Source organism: Pezoporus flaviventris, unplaced genomic scaffold (genome assembly GCF_033815535.1).
Source record: "Pezoporus flaviventris isolate CSIRO_AGI_PZ_B2104156 unplaced genomic scaffold, CSIRO_AGI_Pfla_v1 ptg000005l, whole genome shotgun sequence".
Taxonomy (NCBI): domain Eukaryota; kingdom Metazoa; phylum Chordata; class Aves; order Psittaciformes; family Psittacidae; genus Pezoporus; species Pezoporus flaviventris.
The window spans coordinates 20,022,141-20,044,664 of record NW_026892553.1 but is presented as its reverse complement, the minus strand read 5'-3'; the positions used below and the strand labels follow the sequence as shown (position 1 = coordinate 20,044,664).

At 51.9% G+C, this 22,524-nt stretch overlaps 1 protein-coding gene across 2 annotated transcripts in view; it reads right to left on the bottom strand.

Moving 5' to 3' along the window:
* GPC4 (glypican 4) overlaps positions 1-18,898 on the bottom strand; it is a 65,794-nt gene extending 46,896 nt beyond the window's left edge. Inside the window, exon 1 of one of the 2 annotated variants that reach the window (XM_061446268.1) lies at positions 18,675-18,898. In XM_061446268.1, the coding sequence (XP_061302252.1) occupies positions 18,675-18,846 (172 nt within the window). In that variant the 5' untranslated portion in view covers positions 18,847-18,898. Of the gene's footprint in view, positions 1-16,927; positions 16,956-18,674 lie in introns of those variants that run through there. The other variant, XM_061446269.1, reaches the window with a different exon arrangement.
* Between the last annotated feature and the right edge of the window lie 3,626 nt (positions 18,899-22,524).

Genomic DNA, 22,524 nt, shown 5'->3' with positions numbered 1-22,524 from the left:
CAGGGAGGACAGTGAGCAGCGTGCAGGGACTCAGCAGAGAGCCAGCACCACGCAGGGACACCCATGTCCTCCTAGGTGACATGGACAGGTCTCCTTTTGCTCCCACGTGCATCCCTCGCTCCAAGCAGCTGCCAATAGCAGGGTTTATTTCCCAACCGGCAAAGGCAGCCTGGACTTTGGACCAGAGCAAAGACTCCTTCCTCCTGCCACCCCATGTACCACTGGCCACCGATCCCTGGGAATCCCGCTAATGGGGAGCAAAAACGAGCCCAAGCTCTGTAATGAGGAAGAAAACTCTTATCTCCTTGATTTGCAAGAACGTTGCTTGCCCGCGTTTTCTTGGGGGCAGGAGTTACAACTTCTGGCTGTTGTAAGTACATACAGGAAGATGTAAAGGTTTCAGGGTTCAGGTGTAGCAAAGTCCAGCTGTAACCTAACAGTCGGCTCATGCCAGGAAATGGGCACCCTCCCCTGCTGCTGCACATCCCCAAAGGCACCTCACAAGACAGAAAAGGATGAGCTTTGGACTGCTTCCATCAGGAAGGGCTAAAACCGGAGGGCCAAGCAAGAATGAGGTTGCTTGGGCAGGTGTCCCATCCACATGGGCCAATGCAGCCCATGACCCTGCCCAGTAGGCTTGCTGAGGACCAACCCTGAGGGCCTTCGCTCCCCAAATCCCCCCTTATTCAAGCCAAGGGATACCTGAGGCCTTTCTGCAAGACCCAAGTAATCAGCAAGGTCCCCAACACACCTCCGACAGCATCACCCCATTTGTCAAAGCAAACTCACAGGCATGCAAAGCCCTTCCGTAAGCGGCCTCAGACCAGCCCCAGGATGAGCATCCAGCAGTTGGGGGATGTCAGCTCCCTGCACAAAGCAACAGTTGTGCAACGCCAGCAAAACCAGAGCCCAGCCATGGCAAGAATCACTCATTTATAGGATGTTTCCCACCCTCCAAGTCTTTAAGGAAGACCTTGACTCCCCCCGCATCCCTTTCCAATACACAATTTTCCACTTCTGAACCACCCAAAACCTACCCAAGTCCTCCATGAGCAGACCCTAACTACCAGACCTGCCCCTTGCCGAACAGAGTCCTTCCCCACGTGGCCACATCCTGCCGCCCCTCGCAGGACAATTAGCCTTAATCCTCGTTAGTTCTGTAGGTTTCCTTTAAATCCCGTTACCGCATTCCTCCGTGCACTCAAGCGCTCAGCCTCCTCCTCCTCGATGGTGATGGTGACCCCACGGTGCCTCCCGGCTCCTGACCCACCGGAGCTGCACCAGTCCCAAGGGCTGCAATGCTCCCGGGCTAATCTATCTTCACTGATTAGTTCTTAATCAGGAAGGCAGACGTGAAGGGAGGGTGCAGATGAAAAGAGAAAGGAGGAGGGGGGCTAAATGGCACAACTTAAAGGTTTTTTTCAAGGAAAAGCTCCCTTTGCTTCAGGAGACAACGAGGAAAACCTGGTCCAAAAGCAACGTTTGAAGTCTAGCTACTTTCATATTTATAACGCTTGAGTCACTGCAGAAAAGCTCCGCCAAAGCACACCGAGTTGGACGGCTGCATTCATTTACTTTGGAAGTTTATCCAAGCCTTGGTTAAAGATAAACAACACGCCTGGATGTGAAAAAACAGCAGAGCCGGGCTGCCAGAGCAGTGGGGAGCTTCCACCCGCTTTGATAGCACCAAGGCACGAGATGGTATCGGCGCAGCCCAAAATGTACTTACTCCTTCCTGGAGAGGCGCGGCGAATTGCTTGTGCTTGGGAGGCATTCTTGCCATACTCGTATTATGCAAATGCTTCAGCTTAGAAAGCGCAGGCACAATCAAGGCATTTAGACCCGATTCATTAATGGCCAACAGTTAATAGGCTGCAATTCCTCTGTCTGGGGGATTTGGGGGGTGTTTAAGCCAAATCTGTAAAACCTCTCTATATTACAGCTGCACTTTTGGTCTGCTACTGAAGGCAGGAAGCACCTTCTAGCCCAAAACACCCTGAAAAGCAGAAGTAAAACCAGGTCTCCACTGTGCATCAGTATTCCTAAACCTCTCTCCATCAGGGACACAAGGAAAAAAGCGACTTGGTGCCATGTCTTAACGCTCAGCGCTCTCAGTGCAAACCTGCCACAAAACCAAAGTGTGCCGGAGCATGATTCTCTCAAGAGCAGCACCTACACATCAAGGCTACAAATGAGTTTTCGGAGCCTGACACCCTCCTTTCCATTTAAAGTTTAAGTCAACGCCACCGCACAAAACCCCAGGGTCTTTCTTAGCAGAGCCAACCCGAAAACACATGGTGAACATATTGCCAAGTTTGAGAGACGCCCCGAAAGAGCGACGATGCGAGCTTTGGGGACTTCAAATAAACAAATCCGAACGGATCAATCTGCAAAGCCTGTTTTCCATTTGCGGCTTTGCGTTTGCTGGTTTATGTTCCTTTTTCTGTCTTCGCTGTTTGTTTGCTTTCAATTACCTTGGCCCCTCCTTATCCTAACCTCTGAAACTCCCTGTGTCGCGCCGGCCGGGAGGCAGGCAGCAGGACACCATAGTCATGCGATTCCACATGGGAGCTGGAGGATGCTCCGTCTTCAAAAGCTGATGGTTTTGCTCTCAAATTAACTTCTTTTGGTCTAAACTCCCCTCCCCATAACAAGGGTATGGCACCAGCAATTTGGCATCCTCTCCCATGGAGCAGGGACTATTTGCTGCTTCACAGGTCATCAGGAGGTAGCAAGCAAAGATTACCAGATGTGGGGTTTATCACCTTAAGTGGAACCACCATTTTCTTTATGGGAACCCTGGTTTTTAAGGTTTTTATCAGATCACTGCCATTACAAAAGCTTCCCTTACATGCTCAAAAGCTCCTATAAAACCCCTAGTTCAAGGTTTATTTGGTCTAGGTGGTTTTCAACTTGGGAAGAACGACTTGCAGGTGATTTGTCCTATAAACTTTGACCAGTGGCTCCGTGTGCTCAAACCGTGCCTGCCTTGTGAGCAAAATTCCATCAGCTCACTGACCAAGAGATGTTCTTTTAAGAATACTGGAAAAAAAGAAAGAGCTTGCAGCAAAAAGGAAGTTTCAATTACTTTGTGAAATCAAGCAGAAAAATTAAGATCCAAGCAAACTTTATTAGCTCTGACAAGCAAATGCTGAAGCCTTTGTTTCCGATGTGCGCAAAACTTTTACTAAGGAAGAGGTGGGGGTGTTTTGGGGGTTGTTTTTTCTTCTCTTTAAGCCACAGAAATATGCATCCCTTCTTTTACATCCTTTGCAACAACTGGGTTTTGTAAAGACATTCAAACGGAGGCACCGGCACAGAGCTATCACAAAGCAGCTGATTCCTCTCTAAGCATCCACCAACATTTCCATGTGTCAACAGTACTCCACAACCACATTTATCTATGTAAAAACCCACATTAATAAGCCCTCCCCCTATGTGCAGAGCTTGCCAAGCAGAGGAACAGTGCAGATCACCCAAGACCTTAGACCAGGTTAAGAGGCGACTGGAGGGGTCTGTGGAAGCACACACACAGAGGCAGCAGTCTGAAGCTTGTAATAACAGGGGCTGTGGCCCCCCTGGAGGTTCACTTTTAGAGGGCTCACAAGCTAAGACAGTCCAAGAGAGCTGCGCTACCAACTGCCCCACTCAGCCCTACACTGCTCCTGTGAGCAAACCATCGCCTCTGCCAGAGCCCTCCTGGCTCCTGGCTACCAGCACTTATTCCCCTTCCTTCATCAAGGACCAAGAAACTTCATTTGCTGAGAAAATAAAGTTCAGCCCAAGAGCAGGTCTTGGGCAGACATAAATGAGACTTCAGTTATAAGCAGAATGTTTTCCATAAGGACATTTTCATAGCAACACGGAGACTGTTCTGGCACCAAAGGGAAGGCAGAGCTCTTGTGCTGCTCAACGCTCATAGCTCCCTGGTTGTATGTGTGCATCTCCCATTTTAGTTTAGTGCAGGGTGACCTCAGCCCAGGCAGTTTTAGGCCCAATATTTCAGCCAGGAACATCCCATTTCAGAGCAGCTTTTGAGAACAGGAGTCTGGAGGGACCACTGCTATTGACCGACCCAGAGATGCTTCTCCTTATCCACATCCTGACCCTGTGATGCTTCTCATCACAGCCACAACTTAAAATGGAGTTTATCTGCAGGAACCCACACTACATCTCACTATGTACCTGCACACTACAAACACCCCCTAAAGCAGCAAGTAGGCATCGCACTGGTTTTCAACCTAAAACACAAAGGCTTTGCACGCTCCATCATTGACCCAGTAATGCTGCCAACCCCTTGTTCCAGTTTGCCTTCCCAGGAAGGAAAGCAATGCTGCTCTGCCCCATGTCTCCCCTCTGCTCATGACTGTAGAAACAATTCCCCAGTTTCAGCTGGACCACAAAGAGGCACCAGTTAAAGGGATTTCAGGAATAATTAGCTTCCATCAATCTGATGCAAACCAGGGTTGAGGAAACAAGCCCAGATGAAGGGCTCTGGGAGGGAGAGCCAGCAGAGCTTCACCTCACAGCAGCTCTTCCACCACATCTGGAGGACCAAGGCATGCACGTGTGCTTCCCAGCTCAACCCCTCATACAGCCAAAGCTACCAGGGGCTATTCAGACACACAACCGGCTTCCTGTGGTTATCAGGTCTTGGCTTACCAGGCCATCAGGATAAAGGCTGCATGGGAAATTGCCGAGCAATCTGTGCATGCAACACTGTGCAGGGAAAAAAAGAGTGAAAATAAAATCATAACAGAGCTGTCTGCAGCAGAACACCACCATCTGAAATGGCTTTCCAATTCTAAAAGGTTAAAAACCTCAGTGATTGAATAACTCAATGTGACTGCAAAAGGCAGGAAAGAACACGTTGCTCAAAGGGGACGCCAGCACCGAAAACAAGGAGGTGGGTCAGATTTAAATCTAAACAGGTCCACCGCACATCCATCCTAAGGCCACTGTTTATAAGCAGAGAGAGGCAACTTTATACACAAAGATCACACACCAGTGGTTCCTGGCTGCTCCCAGGAAGAAAAGCTGCTTTTCAGCTGAACTTACTGAGAACTGCTCGTGTAAATAAGGCAAACCTCCAAAAACACACAAAGCTGAGCCTGAACTGAAGCATCCCATGGAGCAGGGCAAATAAGCCACGCAACAGGAGACAGGGGAAGTCCAGCACCAAAAAACCTAAGGTGCAACCTTCCCAAGACCTTTGAAACACCACTGAAGTTTGAGGTGGTCCTACCAAGAGCAGGGAATTGGACTCCATGATCCCTATGGGTCCTTCAATATTCTATAATCCTATGAAATTGGGCCAGGAGGTGCCACCGTGCCAGAGCCCAATGCCAGGGTTGTTGCCTCCTCACCTGGGGGCATTTATGGTGGGCATCAGCACCAGTGACGGTCTGAACCATCCCCTAAACCTCCCACATCTCGCCTTTATCTCCCCTTAGACAAACCTCCTCAGAGCTAAGGCCACAGCTGAGCTTGTAAATGAGATTTTTGCCTGAAAAATGTGCTTTTAAACCCTTTGCCTGCTCCTCTGACCACGATTTAGTTTTTTTCACAGCCAGGGCATCTGCAGAAGCCACCCAGCTCACACAAGCAGCACACTGTGCTCAGCTAGCATGATGTGATCTACATCCAAAACCCCATCCTGCCGCTGCAACAGACTCCCAATGTATTCCCCAGGTCTGGAACTAGCAACCTGCCAGTATTAGTGGGAAAGGCGAGGCCGAGTAGTTTAAACTACCCTGGAAAAGCCAAGGAAGGGGGTGGGAGAGCAGGGAGAAAGGATTAAGATAAGGGTATCACGGGATTAGAAATTCCCCCTTCTCCTGCTCACCTCAGTGCCTTATCTGTGGCAGGTTCACACAGGCACTCCTTCTCCTCACATTAGCACAGATAAATCCCAGCACCTTTTCAACAATTCACAAGCCAGCATCTGCACCACTGAGTTTCTGTTTGAACAAAACCATGCCAGGAGGGACAGCAGCATCCCCGATGAAGGGACAGCAGCATCCCCGATGAAGGGACAGCAGCATCCCCGATGAAGGGACAGCAGCATCCCCGATGAAGGGACAGCAGCATCCCCGATGAAGGGACAGCAGCATCCCCGATGAAGGGACAGCCACCCGCAGGGAGGGCACAGGAGGCCACTTCAGCCTTTTAAGACAAGCCCACGTTTTTGGTTTCCCAACCCTCCCTTCCAAGCAGGTTTTACCATGGGCACATGTCCTCTTGGCACTGCTCTGCTCTGAAGAACGTGGCACCTCTCCTTCGTCACATCTGAGATAGATTTGCTGCAAACAGCTTTGGTGGGGTGGAAAAACAACAACTAATGCTGAAAGCATCTCACCCTAGAATTGACAATTGCACCGAGGCTCTTGCTGGCAGGCATTGAAGGGGTTTATTTTGTCTTTTTAAGCACAGTCCTGAGCAACCTGAGGCAGGCACAAGTGCAAACAAGACCTTTGCCATCCACCTCCCAGGCTGCACCATCCAAAATCCACTGCCAGGAAGGTAAACAGCCCCCGGCACACTGCAACCCCAGGGAAGGGATGGCCGAGCAGAAGGATGGGGTGCATTTACCAGTTGAGTTAGTCCTTCCCAAGCAGGGAGATGAGCTCCCACCCTCCATGCAGTGCTGCTGTGCTGTCCCAGTATCCCCCACCAGCAAAACCAGTCTTTATAGAGTTTGTGGCTAAAAAAGCAGAGAGGAGGGATGGGCAGTCCCCACAGGAGATACGAAGTGATGCTAGCAGGGCTGAGATAAGGCTTTAGCACGAGGGTTGCTGGTGATGGTTATCCCATGTGGGCTGGGTGCCTCCAGTGGGAACTGGCTTGTGACCAGAGCAGCTTCCCACTGCGGGGATGAACCTGCCCTGTGGGTGCACCAGGATAACACAGGCCAAGAAGCACCCGCAGCAAAGCAGTGAGGAGCCACGCTGGTTCCAATGGACATGCCTGGGGCTCAGCCAAGGGGATCAACGCAGCGACACGGCAGAAAGCACACAGAGGGCAGGAAACCAGGAGCCAGCAGCTTTCCCATGAGAGCCCACGGCCAGGTTTCAAGTGCTTTCAGTGCAGCCAGCATCAGGCTGTGCTCACCGGGCAAGCAAAGCTTCCCGTGGTCATCACCAAAGGGAGAGGCAGGGATGGCACCAGTGTAGCCTTCCAGCCTGGGTACCCTGGGACAGAAGTCCAAGCTAACACCGAAGCCTTGAGACTCCACCTGAGCCCCCAGGTAAGAAGAACACTTCCAAGCCCGCTCAGGCTCCGGAACAGCCCCCTCCTGCTCTCATGCTATTCCACATTTCTTTCCATAGCAAAGTGTTTCGCAACCCTTGAGCAATCCTTTCCTTTTCCAATAACAAGGGACATTCTCCTCATTCCCCGCCAGCCCAGACGCACAACCACAGGCACAACCACCAGCTCCAAACCCTCCCACCCTGCAGACGGCCACGTCAGAGCCCTCTCCCCATGGGCTGGCACCAGGCAGGTCTGGCTGCACCCGGAGCATTGGGAAAGGTTAAAATTTAACTGGAAAGTCTTTCCCTAAGCAGCCCGAGCTGCCTCCCGAGCCTGGCTCCTGCAACTGAGGCATTCCACTTAATCCATTGAACTTCCAAGTGTGCTGCTTCGGCCATAACTCGTTTCCCCAAACAGAAATTGCTTCGTGTCTCTGAATATTAATACATCTATATTACTGAAAAGCCATAGAGCCAAAGATGACCTGTTTCACACAGCAATATAAACACTTCCTTGTCCTGACAAAGGCACAGGAAAAGTAGCTCGACATCAGAATGCAACTGAAACCAATAAAGAGATTTGCTCTGAAAGCAATGAATGTGAATCAAATCCCAAGGAAGTGCATTTCATGGCACAAGCCGCCTATGTTAACTGCCCAGTAGCCTCCCAAACTGCCAGTCCAAAGGCAACATGCAGTAAAATTTATGTTCTGCGGTCACTCAGATGCACATCTGGGGCAAAGGCTTGCACTTGGAACTAAAAACCCATTGAAAACATTCCTGGAGGAGCTCCGCAGCTTCCAAGCAGCACCTAGGAACGAGGTGGGACTGAGGCATTTAACCCCAGAAGACACAGGGGCTGGTCCCCCACACATCCCTGCATCCCGCAGGGAGAACACAAGGGGTTAAAGCCCACGGTGGGCTCATGCCACAGGAGCATGAAGGGCCCATTTAAAAAGAAGACTCAGAAATGAGGAATTTTGCCAGTTTTTACCCCTGATAAATCCGCATTCCAGTCTGTCAGCTATCTTGTTATCCCCAGAGCTGCTGAAGTGTCTTTGGCTGTAACTATGCATGACTCCGGCTTTGAGTAATGGAAATAAAGCATGTGCATTGCGACTGCAGCGTTCCTTTCCCGACCCCAGTGAAAGGAAAGGCAGAGCAGGAGGCCATCCTAGAGCTGCTCAGGGATTTCGGATGGAGAGGTCGGAAAGCTGCTCGCATCCCACCTCAGCTGCCCACCCCACCACCGAAGCCGCCTGGGGAAGGATGCTTAGAAGCCGTGAAGGGGGACGATGCCAAGTTTCAGCCTAATACAGCAGCTTTTATTGTCTATAGTAACAAACAAATAAATGCTCTTCCAGATTCACGAGCCCGGTTGAGCTGGCAATCCATACCCAGCAAACATTTGGAAGCAGTATTGTAAAATTAAACAAAGCTATCATTTACAGGAAACCCTGCCTCGAGTACAAATTATAGAGTTGTTAAGTTTATCTGGCAATGCCTTGCCCCTGAGTGCTATATAATTATTCCTAAATCTTTCAGGAAAGAATGCAAATATTTTAAGGCCGTAACTCATTGACAAGGAGGAAGTCTCGTTTAACCTTTTGGGCATATTTTGATACCTAGAAATTAACCCTTATTTCTCAGTATCCCATTGAGCTGGCTGGTGAGTGGACGCATCCCTGGTTTCAGCAAGGCTGGCAAAGGGTGACCAGGAGCACCAGGCTCGCCTGGCATCCTCGCCTGCTCACAGACTGTGTTTCCAAAGCAGTTTCGGGCTGGTTCAGAGCAGCCTTCCCGGTAAGGGAGGTTTCAGGCTGCTGAAAAGGCTGGCTGTTCTCACCGGGGTTACGGCAAAAGAGTGCTATAAAGGAGCCTTTAATAAAGCAGAGGGCTGAGTTACATGGAGCTCCTGCTAGCGAGGCGCCTGCCACCGGGATCTCTGAGTCCCTTTGGTGGATTCAATGGGGCAGAATTAGTCCTGAGCCTCCTCTACTCGCAAAACCACAGCTCTCCAACCAGCCCCCATTAACTCCATTTAATCAGCAAAGCCACACAGCCAAGAGCACTGCCACCTTCCCCAACACTCACAAAGAAGAGGTGGTCAGGCCCTCCCTCCAGCACCTGAGCCCATCATCTACCGCTGACAGCAAATGGTTTGGGGCATATCTCTATAGAAACAGGCACTTGCAGCCAAAAGGGAGCAGAAGGTGTGCATTCCCTGGGACAGGCATTTGCAAAGCAACCCATGCACCCACCCATCCTCCCAACAGCACTCACCAGGCAAGCACCCTCTGCCCTGTGAGGACTCAGCCTGTTCTGAAGCACCACTGCGCCCGCAGGGTCAGGGCTGCTTTGAAACCGTAACGTGCCTCCTATAAGCTAAAAAGGGAACAAACCCACCAAAACACAGGAGCCAAACCAACACCCAGCCTTACCTTACAGAAGGCAGTGCTCACACTATTGTATTCTGCTCCCAGTGCCATGATTTATTCAATAAGAGCTCAAGGGTGGGTGTTATCTTGGCACTGCTGCTCCAACAGCAGGATGCTGCGGGAGGAAGGTGCTAGCAGCCTGTCATACAGGAATGCCACCGTTCACAATTGCTCAGACACTGGAAGCAAGCATGTACTAGATCAAGGTTAGGCTGCAGCAGTTAATCCAGTAGCTTTGTATACCCCAACAACATGATGCACATCACCTGTCACAGATTAGTGCTTCTGACATGGTGGATGTCGGAGGTGAAAGGACCTGGCTTCATCCTCCCAGTGGAAGCAGGTCAGTGGGTTCCCCTCCTTGCAAACAGCTAAACCCAAGAGTTTTCAGTACAAAGATGAGCGCTGCACTGAGAAATCACCCAAACCGGATTTCAACCCAACTCCTCTAAGATGCTCCAAACCTCTGTGATGCTCCAAACTGCATCCTGGGTCCTTCCAGAAGTTATCCCAGCAACGCAAACCCCCTTTGCCTCCTCTCCTATGCGGTGACAAGTTGTGAACCTTCTTCCACACCCAGAGTGGGGAAGGAGGCCAGGGCCCGCTGGTGCGCTCAGGGGAGCAGACACGTGGGCAATGGAACCAGCAAGCGATTGCAGGAGAAGAAAAGTGATCTCATTATGAAAGCTAATGAAAACGAACCACAGTTATTATGTAAACAGCACTGAATCATTAGCAGACGCTATCAAAGCCATTTTTTAACCCCACTGAGAAGAAAAGCACCCTGAGCTCCAAGCCAGAGCTCAGGAGGATGCCCATCCCCTTTCCCCCAGTCCAAACCAGTGCCACAGTGCTGAGCTCTGATCTGCACAGCAGGTTTCTGCCCAGGCAGGGGCATTGCCATCAGTGCCCCACCACCTCTTCCCACTGTGCTCCCCCAGTACTGCCAGCCAACATACTTTAGACACCCAAAGGTTGACGGGTGGGCAAGCAAATCCACCCCACGCTGCTCAGAGCAAAGGTAAAGCCCACATGTACCTGGCAAGGGAATTATGTTCCACCAGGCTTATAACTGTGCTGGTTCCTTTGATCACATAAACACCCTGTCCTCCCATGAGAATGGGCCAAGGAAAGCAGGAGGTTATTTTCCCCCCCTTACTGCTATCATGCAAAGTCTCTCCCTATCACCAATTTCTTTCTGATAGCCCCAGTGAGCTGCATTAAGCTGCTTGCTCTTTAATCTTCCATGGGGCAAAGTTACCTTTAAAACAAACAAACAAGCAAGCTCCCTTGTAAAAGAGGACACTGCCAGCCAGTTGGCTATAAAGACACTCAAACAAGATCCTCATGTTTGCAGGAGAAGCAAAAAGCTGCCTTTCAGCCCAGTAAAAAACCTGGCTCCATCTTTATGTTCCAAGAATGCTGAATCAAAACAGGCTCCGCTCTTTAAAAAGAAGAGAGTACAAAGAAGCAAAAAGTTTGCATTAAAACCCATGTAATCTTTTTAAAACACCATTATTAGAACCTGTAGCACCAGCCAAGAGCGATTTATCACCCCCTGTCATCGCAGCCTGCAACACAGAGCTTTTTATACCAAACTGTCAATGCTACCAAGCTAAAGCCCCAGCTCATAATGTCTTAAAGCTGGCCCTCTGCTGCCAGCAAATCCCCTAAACCCTGGGGATCTGGGGCTCCAGGGCACTGCTGCTCCTCCAGCAAAGCTACTACATGGACTTGTAACATCCTTAACATCCTCCTGCTTCAGATGCGGGATGCGCCACATTGGGTCGCATCGCGAGGTGACCCAGCACCAAGCATCCTGCATCCGAAGCAGGAGGATGTTATAGACCAATGTGGGAAAACAATTAGAACCATAGAATAGTTAGGGTTGGAAAGGACCTTAAGATCATCTAGGTCCAACCCCCCTGCATGAGCAGGGACACCTCACACTAAACCATGGCACCCAAATTCAAAGGTAACTTTGGCTCCTTCCAAAAGGAAAGTCAACAGGCCATAAAGGCTTTCACTACATTTCCCAATGCAAACCCAAAGCACCATGAGGCGCCCGGTTCTCACAGCGCAGTCAGAGCTTTGGGAAAAGCAGACACCCTGACATTTGGGGTTTTCCTGCGAAGCTGTTACTTTAACACACCCCAAATCACCAGTAATTTCTCGAATAGCATTGCCAACCACAAGAGGTTAAACCGACTGCACATTACTTAAGCTAACCTAAGTGTGACCCCTGGAAAGGAACAGCTATTGGATGTTGTGGTTCTGTAGAAACTCAATTACCAAAGCCAATTTCCTATGAGCATTTAGGGGAAAAAAAGAAGAAGAAGGAGAAGAAAAAGAACAGCAACGATGCTGACAATGTGTAAGGGCCACATATTTTCACCTCCCGAAAGCTGCAGCCTTGCCTGGGTAGGAACAGTTCCTATTCCCACAAAAATGTTGAAACATATTTTAAACATTTCATCATTGTTTGCTCCCATCTGAATTTGCTTAAAATCCAGACAATTCTCAACTTCTAAACTGGAAACACTGAGAGAAATACTTCTTGCACATCCTTCGTGAAGGGCAGCTCCTCTCTGCTCTCCGTTGCCCTTTCCTATACCAAAGCCAGCAGAGAAGCCCCTGACAGGGAACCAACACAAGTCCAATTGTGACAGTCACAGAATACACGAGTAGAAAGTCAGGAAACAAATTTAGCTTCTGCTTAAAAGATGAGCAACAAAAAAGCATTTCTAAGAGTGACTGGGGAGACAGGCAATGCTTTACACTGGGACAGGGGCACTACAATCTGAATTTCACATCATAATCAACATTGGGTTGCTCTTAAAGGCCAATCCCATCAGTAGGTACCCATCCCCATGCACTTTTTAAGCACCATCTCCATCCTTTCAAGCACCACTGCCCATGGCGATGACCCCTGCCCATGGGGACCACCACCCCTTCCCCATCCCACCTCACCCCTCTCCTGGGCCCCACAGGGATAAGAAATGTGCAGGACTTCATGGCACAACCCAGTGGGGAAGACACCTGTGGCATCTGCAAACAGAAGCCACCATCCCATGAAACCCATCACAACCATATCTGCATGGGGAAAAACCCTCCTGACACCCCACGCAGCTGCCACAAGCCCCCTCTGCACATGTAAAGCCTCCGATACCTCCTCTCTGGCTCCCCTCTTCCCAACACGTTGCTTTCCCAGACCAGAAAGATGTGAAGAAGGAGAAAATCCCCTGGAACAAACAGGATGCTTCAGCCACAGCCCCTGTGGGGCTGCAAGGGCAAAGAAAAACAACACAGACAGCCCAAAATCTCAGCTAAAAAGGCAAAACAGTGTCATGAAACACTAAGGAAAGTCTACCAAGCAGGTAGGGAAGCAGGAAAGATGGGCTACAACAAGGCTGTTCTCTTTTAATTAAAGTGCTTGGCAATTATAAAACATAGTAATACAAGCAGCAGCTTTCTTCCAAGATGCACAATCTCGGCAAACAGCATAAACTGCCCTTTCCAGGGCACCGGAAGGGTTTGCTATGGGATATGTTGGAGCACATGGAGTAATTTAGGGAGCAAGGGGGGAAATTTAAGCGTTGCTGGGCCCTCGCATTGCTTAGCAATGGGAGAAGGAAGTTATCTTCATAATCTCAAAAGAAAGAGAAAGGAGGAGGAATGTGAGGAATGCGAGGAGGTTATTGCCCCGGAGACCGGCCCTGGCAGCCAGCGAGGAGACACATGCTCTGACCCCTTTGGCTGACAAGAATTTCCTTGCCCCCGCTCCAGCTAACACCCCTTTATCCCCCCCCCAAAAAAAGTCAGAACAAAAACAAGGAATAGAAATCTGGGCCTGAAGCATTGCTCCTCTTCTAGGAAGAGAAGAAGGATTTTGCAGCAGATGGGATAATCCTGATGCTCCATCCCAAAACCTGCAGGTTTTGGGGAGCACAGCAGGAGGGAGACGTGAACGACTGAGCCGATGCAACTCGACATCTATGTGTCTGTGCACATCTATAGAATTCCCTTGGGAAGCACCCCTCTACTTATCAGGGGAATGGCTACAGGTGGAGGGGACAGGAGGCAAGAGCCCCACATCCAACTCTTTTCCAGATGCCCTGGGAGTCCTTCCCCATCCATGCAGGCTCCAGGATGCTCCCAGGGTTGGTAACCTACTGCACATAACCAGGACAGTGGGGTCTGCATGAGCCAGCAGCCAACACCACAGAGCAGGCTAAGACCATGGACATCACTACCCCAAACAACCTGGGACCCTTCCAGCCTCCTGGGTAGGTGCTACCTGCGCCTCCAAGACAGAAGATGCTTGTTTGGTACCTCCTCCCATCGGAGCCATCTCACACCCAGCGCCTGCACGCAGCAGCGATGCTTCAGGCTCAACTTCCTTGCAGAAGGAAGGATAAATACCACGGCAGAGGGGAGAGGCAGGGAACCGAGGCAAACCCAGCGCCTCGCAGCCGCCCTGGCCCCACTCTGCTGCTGTTTCAGCAAGAATAAAAAGTCTGTTGACATACGAAAGCCACAGAAAATCTCCCTGAAACTACAAAACAGCCCTGAAAACATTGGGCAGCTCCGGCCTCCTGCCCAATGTACACACATCCATTGAGCCCCTTCGAAAACAGCTACACGTCTAAGGAAACATCTGATAATTAAGGCAATTTGAACAATAGATAATAATTTGCCTGCGAATTGTACGGAATGTAATGACTGCTTATTCTGGCAGAAAAAACAGAACTTTCTGTGAAGTGTGTGCCAAGGAAAGCGATCCTCCCACTCAGCCCGGGCCACTGCCGGCAGTCGCTGCTAACCACATGCTTTCACGCTGCCGGCTGCCAGGACACGGCGCTGCTGCAGCCCAACCAAACCCCGCGCTGCAGAGCTACGGAGGGAGAAAGCGGAGTCCCAGGCGAGCACCGGGAGCCGGTGCAGCCTCGCCAGTGGCCCGCGGGCACCCTGCACGCTGCCAGCTCCCCCTCCCGCTGTTTCCAGTTGCTAAATGACATTAGAAGCAGCTAAAAATACCCCAAGCGATTCTCTCGTTTATTTTTCCATGGCCAGCACTTGGCGCTCGCCGCGGGGATGTTCTGCAACGGGCACTTCTCCGCCCATGGGGGAGCAGGGGATCGCTGCGTTAACACCAAGGACCACCGCCTTCACTGGATGAGTCAGTGCAAACAGCTACAGCTGGTGGCAAGGTAGCTCCACGCCTTCAAAGGGATGGGGAGGAGGACAAGGCGCTACCTGGTACTTCTCATGCCCCAAGGAACCCAGGAGCTGTCTCGTGCAAACCCACTGCAACAGGCTCCGCAGTGCCAGACAGCCTGGACAAGATCCAGAAATGGTTTCCCAGTTGGAAGAGAAGCACGTAAAAAACTACGAAAGTCTTTGCTGAACTCACTCCATAAAACAGCAGCGCCAGCAAAGCGCCCTTCCCAACCAGCCGAGGCAGCACATCCAAGCGATGCTCCAGCACCCGGTTCACAACCACAACCAGCAGCAGCAGGACATGGGGGCACCCCACCACCGTGGGCAAAATCCCATGAGTGCAAACATAAGGAGCCAAGTGACTCTCTCTGGCACGGTGCAAGAACTGCTCTCATTGCTCCCCACAGATAAATGCAACTGTTCCATTAATCCTGTTCAAACCCTCACCAAGACTGAGCAAGGAATGGTGCTTGTGCCCAGCTCCCTGTACAGAGCTCCAGGCTCATTCTGTACTCCCCAGAGGGCATCTTGCCCTCCAGTCTGCCTCCATGAACTCAGGACAGCAGTGCCAGCCAGAGAAGGCATTACACCTCTGCAGGGAACTCATGGGTTAACTGATAACGCTTTCCACCAGTTTCTTTACAATCCAGGAAAAGAAACATCTATTCCTTCCAATTAGCAGGAAAAGGGAAGGAATTTCCATCCGTTTAACACCTGAGGGCATGAAGGAGCCTCCTGAAAGAAACTTGTTTTTAAATCACTGCCACCTACTGTGGGTCTCCGGATGCCACTGACACCAGCTCGCTTTGCATTTCATTCTGCAGCCACTCCAGGGCAACCAGGGTAAGGTCATCCCAGGGAGCTTTGCTCCATCACCACCACAGCCTGGGCACACATGGGTTCAATAAGGAGCAACTCTTCAGGCAGTGCTTGAACAAAGTGAGCAGTTACAGGCATTAGGACCTGGACCTTCCAAGATGTGCTCTCTCCTCAGGGAACTTAAAAGTTTAAATGACTTAAAGTCATCTTCAAAGCAGCTGCAGGCTGGTGCTCTCCCCATACCAGCCACTCTCTGTACATCATCAAGAGTCAGGTCTCACAAACCAACCATCTACAGCAGCTCTACACAAGCACTGACGTCTCCAGCAGCAGCACCAAGACTGCATCTCACCACTGCCCTGAGCTTTGCAACGTATCCATCACACAGCTAGCTATAGGTGCAGGAGGTAAAGTTCACCTGGACACAAGGCGGTACCAAAGGGGCATGACTTCTGAAATGCTTCCATGCAGACTTACAGGATCAGTCTCCTGACCCCTCTAGCACCAAGTTAACAGAAAAGGAAACAATCTGTGTATGGTCCACACTACAAACAGCACGTTTTACACCTCTTAGCAAGCCAGCGATGAGCTGACAAGCCACACGCTTCTCTCCAAAATGCTTATGTGCTTCAGCAAGATACAACCTGTCATTTATGCATATTCTAATTAGGTCCTAAACCTGGCCTAAACAAATATTAAACTGAACTGCTGGGTTATTATCAACACTAAACAGCCTCTTCATGTGACTGATACAGCAATGATACAGATGAAAAGACTGCTGGAACAGGCATTTCCTTGAAGGAAAAGACTTGTATCTACTGCTCTAGAACATCAAACTGGCCCAAAAAAATCCCATGTGAGATGTTGCTAAACCCCAAATAGCTCCTATGCCCATCTGGTGGGGATGTTTCACTTCTGTCCCACAGCCCAGGGTGGTGAACATCTGCCCATGCCACCCAACTGCTTCATTGTGACAGTTCCAGGCCAATGTTTGGTAGGATCAGTGATCCCCAACCGGACGGAAGTCACCATGCTGACAGTGCCACAGCTTTTAGGACACTGCTTCGGAAAGGTGGTAGGAAGCTTCTGTCTGCACCCTGGGATCTAAAGCAATTCTGTGAGAGAAAGGTAGAACAGAGTACCATACAAACCAAAACAAAACCCTAAAGAGCTTGATGGACTTCAGACTTGAGTTCATACCGGTAACAGCCATGTTTCCGTGCATCATCCCATCAGCATCACAGCCTGTTGAATTCGCTCAAACTTCTCCAGCATGGTTTAGTGAGCAGAGGGATGCTACCAAGCAGAAATCACCCATTTCCACCATCACAGCCAACTCATCCAAACACAGCCAGCTCCTTCCCTCACACACATTTATCTTGTTCACACCTATTAGCCAGCCTCCCAGGTAAGTGCCCTTCCAATCCATTTACCCACCCTAACGAAAACACACCATCACCTGCGACAACAGCCCAGCACCCTGCTCGAGGTTTGAGTGCCACCACACCACACTTTACAGCCCTACACAGCACAAGTCCTCTCAAGACTTCCACCGTCCCGCCCGGAACACCCTGGGGAGCAGGATGATGTTTAAAACCCAACTTTGCAAGACCTGTTGCTCTCCAAGCAAGGCCAGACACAGCCTCCCGGTGCCCCTGGGAAGGTAACACAACCCTGCTGGTATTCCCAGCATGTCTCTGCAGAAAGCCCTTCTTTTGTCCCATAATCTCACCTTGCTCATCACATTTCTCTGACCTTGTTCCAAAAGCACACAGTCAAACTGACCGCAGCTGCAGAGCTTCAAATGGAAGCCCTGGCAGCACAGTCTGCTCCTGACTCCCTCCAAAGTTCACCGAGTCATCTTAAACAACATATAAAATAAGGACTAGGTCAAACCTTCCCAACACCGGCCACTGTGCAGGAGCCTGCTCGGGTCCTGATCCTCCACTGATGAGGGCTGGACTCCAATCAAATCCCAGCCTATTTATTAGAGACCATTTTAAAAGCAGGGAGCGAGTATGTTAACTGCAGCCAGTCAGACGGTTCTCATTAAAATATTTCTTGGAGAAGCAAACGGGCCTGCAATTTTATTCAAACAGATGTAGGCTAAACGCATATCATTAGGCTGACAATGTAAAAGCGCAACCGCCTGAAATCATTGCAGTTTTGTCAGTCTAAACGATAATGTATGCATATCTGGAGGGCACGCCAATGGTAAAGATTACCCCCAGCTCCTCTCTTAGCCGTCTAAAGGTATTTACTCGGGGTCTGTCTGTGTTGTGACAGTGTCCTAGACCGAAATGAATGCCTCTAACACTCCACATTTTTGAGCCATTCAGTCATGCATTTTTGTTATTGTTGAAAGTAGTGCGAAATTGCAGTGCATGAGCCGGAGTCCTTGGTGGTCTCCGAGGATTCCAGCTAAAAAGGCACTTCCTTTGTTCCGCGGAGAATGCGGTCCAGTAGGTCATTCAGAAGGGGAAATAAAAGCAGCGGCCCTGGGAGGGAGATGAAGGATGGAACAAAAAAGAATAAACTGTTTTGGGTGGGAGCACATTAGCTTCCATTTCCTACCGCTGCCGGCTGCGAGCACCGCCGTCCCCGCGATGCGCCGCTACCTCGGGTCGGAAGCGGAGGGAAGAAAGGGAAAGAAGCGAAGGAAGAAAGAAACCGCTCCCGGTCCCCCCGCCTGCCGAGCCGCCGGGACGGGGCCCCGGGAAGCGGCAGCGCCGCGTAAAGCCCCGGCCGAGCGGCGGGGAGCGGAGCCGCAACAGGCACCGGGCAGGCGGGGCGGGACAAGCGCCGAGCTCCGCTGGACTGGGGGAACCGAACGGAACCGGGGGGGGGAACCGGGCTGGGGGGGGGGGGGGGGGAGCCGGGCGCGCACCCCGCGGGGCCGCGTCCGGGCCGATCGCGCACAAAGGCGGCGGCGACGATCGCGACTCACCGCTGATCTCGTGGCTGGGCGCTTCGCTCTGGCTGAAGCCCTTGGCAGCGTACAGCCTCCGCACTTCGGAGCAACTTCTGGCGCGGGGCTCCGCGGCCAGCAGCAGCGGCAGGCTCAGCGCGGCTAAAGTGCAGAGCAGGGGCGGCAGGCAGCACCCGCGCCGCCGCGGCATGGTGCGGCCGGGCGAGAGCGCCCCGAGGCCGGAGCCGGCCCGAGGCCGAGCCTGCCCCACCGCGCCGCGCTGGAGCCGCGCCCGCTGCCCCGCACCCCGCTGCCCCGCTCCGCTGACGGCTCCGCTCCGCTTGCCCGGCGTGCGGCGGCGCTCTGCAAACTTGGCCCGGCAGAAAGCACATGGGGTGGTGGAGGAGGAGGGAGGGAGGAGGAGGAGAGGGAGGAGGGAGGCGGGGAGGGCGGCAGCCAAGCAGGATCGCGCAGGGCCGGGACAAGCCTCTACAGCCCCCGGGAAAAGCAGGAGCCGGGATCCGCCCGCCCAGCGAGGCGGAGCGGAGCCCGGGGCTGCCCGCACCGCCCCGAGCGGGCGCCACATCGGCGGGTTCCCCCCCGCCTGCCCGCCCCGCACAGCCCGGTCCCAGAGGGGCACCCAGCCCCTCGCATCCCGCATCTTGGAGCCGGGCCTGAGCGCGTCCCGGAGCGGGAGATCCCGGTCTCGCACATCCCCAGCAAACGGAAAGAGGCTGGCTCTTGTTCCCTCGCTGGGGCTGTAGACGGTTCAGCTCTGCCCCTGGTTTAACAGGCGCACTCAGGTGATGGGTTTTGACATCACTGTGACACGTCTGAGCCGTGTGTTGTTCCTTCGCACTGGTCTTCTGTTCCCAAGAGGCTGGCAGGACAGAAGCCTCGGGAACACAGACACCGAGGTGCTCCAGCGGTTCTTCCTCCTTTGTACCCTGGCCCTGCACACGGACACATGCGTAGATGTAAACAAACCCTGCTAAACCCTTGAACCAGGGATTGAAGTTCAACAATTGCTGCTTCCGTTTACTGACAATCACCGAAATAGCACTGCAAGAATGACTGGCACTGCCGTCATTTCACTGTAACCACTGAGTCCCAGAATCAACTGGCTTGGAAAAGACTTTTAAGATCATCAAATCCAACTGTTCATCAGCACCGCCAAGGCCACCACTAACCCATGACACCGAGGGCCTCGTCTACACGGTGTGTGAACACTTCAAGGAGCAGTATAATGTCACTTCAAGGCTTTGCTTATGGAGGCCTTGCGCCCTGCCTGGCATGCTCTCAGTGCCTGTGCCCCATGGGTGCAGATGCTGCACAGGCATCTCTGTCCTGCTGCAGTGTCTGTGTGTCCACAGTGTCATTTGCCCCATGGCGGTGTAATGGCCTGGTGGCAGCATCATTTAAAACCAGCAGTTTACATTTCAATATGCTCCTCTATTATTTCTCTCATTGCCACGTCGGTGAAGGACAGAGTGAAACAACAGCAAAGCTGCCAGCTTCACCCCCCTTGCTCTCAAGCTTTTGTCAGCAGAATGCCATGTGTATGTGTCGGGAAGAAAAGACCATTCCTATTCCATTCATTTCCCAGCAAAGCATGCCAACAGCAAAGCTCAGCCACGCTGCCCTGCCAGGCCCTTCACATAGGAACACGATGCTGGTGCAGCTCCAGGCTTCCCAAAAGCGGGAGAAAGTCACATTAACCCAGCCAGGCCTGGTCCAGCTGCGATGGAGAGGGTGCTGCTGCGGGAGGGATGCATCCCCTGCCTGCATGGGAAACGGGCTCACGCCATCCCCAAGGGCAGAGCTTTAACTTTAAAAAGCTTCCAGAGCCAACTGCAGCCATGCCGATGGGAAGGGGTGTAGGGATCGCAGCCACCCTGCCCTCCGCTGGGGCCGCTCACACCGGGCTGGTGAGACGAGCCAGGCCAGAAGTTCTCATGAAGTTATAAAGTGTCCTGAGAGAGAATAATCCTCTAGGATCTGGCCCTGCAGTGTATGACTGAGTTCTGGTTTTCAAAGCGCTACCTCACCCTCCCCGCCTTTATTTGAAGAGACAATGTGAATTTTAAAGAGAACTCAGCAGGGAGCACTGCATTTCTTATTCCAAAGCGAGAGAGAAAACGAGAGTGAGAAAGTCTGCGGGGTTAGAGGCAGCTCGCCATTTGTTGTTCCCCATAATCCCATACCTCGGCGGGATTTAAGGAACCTCCTGAAAAACACGGAGGGTTTTGTCCAGTGCTTGATCAAGTCGCTCAATCAAAGGCTGCAGCGAGACAATGGCTCTGCCTGAAATTTTTCATGAGAAAACTCCTTTTTCTTTCCCTTTCAAGGAGCAGCAAAGTCGCCCCGCTCAGAAGAAGAGATTTGTTTCTCTTCTGCAGCATTTGTGCACATCTGGCAGGAGCTCCCCAGCCCCCTCGTCCCAAACCACTCGAGCGATTCCCCTTCCCCGCTCCTCTCCCTTTCCCAGGAGGAAAGCAGAGGGAAAAAACCTTGAGATCAGTTTTAAAAGGATGCTGAGGGTTGGTTTTTTTTCATGGTGAAAACTTCTGACACACACCCCCCAACCCCCCCACCGGAGCTCTCCTCTCCCCATCAGTAGTTCTGCACCACACTCAGGGTTTCTTTTCCAGCCATGGATGCATGGGATGCTCCCATGTCCCCATCTCCCCTACCTGGCAGGGAGCCGAGCTCACGCTTCCTGCAGGCCTTTTGGCTCACAAAGTCATTTGTGAGTCTCCTCTGTTCTTTTTGGGGGACCTCCAATGTGTCCCTGTCACCAGTGTGGGCACCCCTGGGTTGGGCAGAGCCGCTGCTGGCCCCGGCACAGGGGATGGGGGCAAGGTGATGTGACCCCATAGCGCCAGCACGGAGCCTCCTCCTGCAGATGCCGTGGCATCTTGGCATTTCGAGTTTCCGGCTTCTCATTCAGTGGAAAAACTGCAGCTCTGCCAGCTTTTGGGAGAGAGGGAAGGGTAGGGAAGGAGAAAGCAGAGGAGACTCGGCTCCTCCGTGCTTCCTCTTCACCTTCTCTCTCTGTGCCACCTCTCCTCTCCGGCACAGACCTCTGGCCACGCTGCTCCTGCCAGAGCCTTTGTCCACACACAAAGTTGTGTCAGTTTAATTAAAACCACTTTAATCCGCTCTAGAGGAAATGGAACAAACCCAATGTGTCCCCGTTGGTGATACACCAGCTTCCACTACAAATCACGACAAGCCATTCCCACCTGCGTGCCGTGAGCTGGGTGGGTTTCAACTCCAATTGGTGAAGCGGGGCAGTCCCTTGGCAGCAGAGGGGAGCCCCAAGCCCAGCAGAGGCACTGATTACATCTGAAAATCCTGCTGGAACCCTACCAGGGCTTAAACTTTGGTTCTGATTTAATTCTGGCCCTGGCCACGGGTCTGCCACAGCCCTGCGGCATTCCCAGCCGTCTGTCAGGGAACTTACGGTGGGGGGGAGTTGTACTTGGATAACGATTCCCTTTAGGAAAACCTGGCTGAATGCGGTCCTTGGGCTGGCTATCATTAAGGGTGATTAAATCCTCCACTCTGGCAGGAGAGCCTGGGCCACAAGGAGGTTAGAAAGTGCTGAAAGGGAGCTGGACGGGCGTCTTCCCAGCTCCAGCTCATCAGCAGGAGACGGCTCATTGTAAACCCCAGCCAGGCGCGTTCCCCATCCTGCGGCAGCGCGGTCGGGCTGGAACCAGGGAGGCTCCAGTGGAAACAGGCTCCTTTGATAAAACCCCAGATCCCACAGATCGGGGGTGTGTTTAATGCACGACATCTGGCACGAGGATGGGGGATCTGCAAAACGAGGCTGTGACTCTGGGTTTTAAATGTCAATGGCCTGATATTTTAGGGTGAGCAGAGC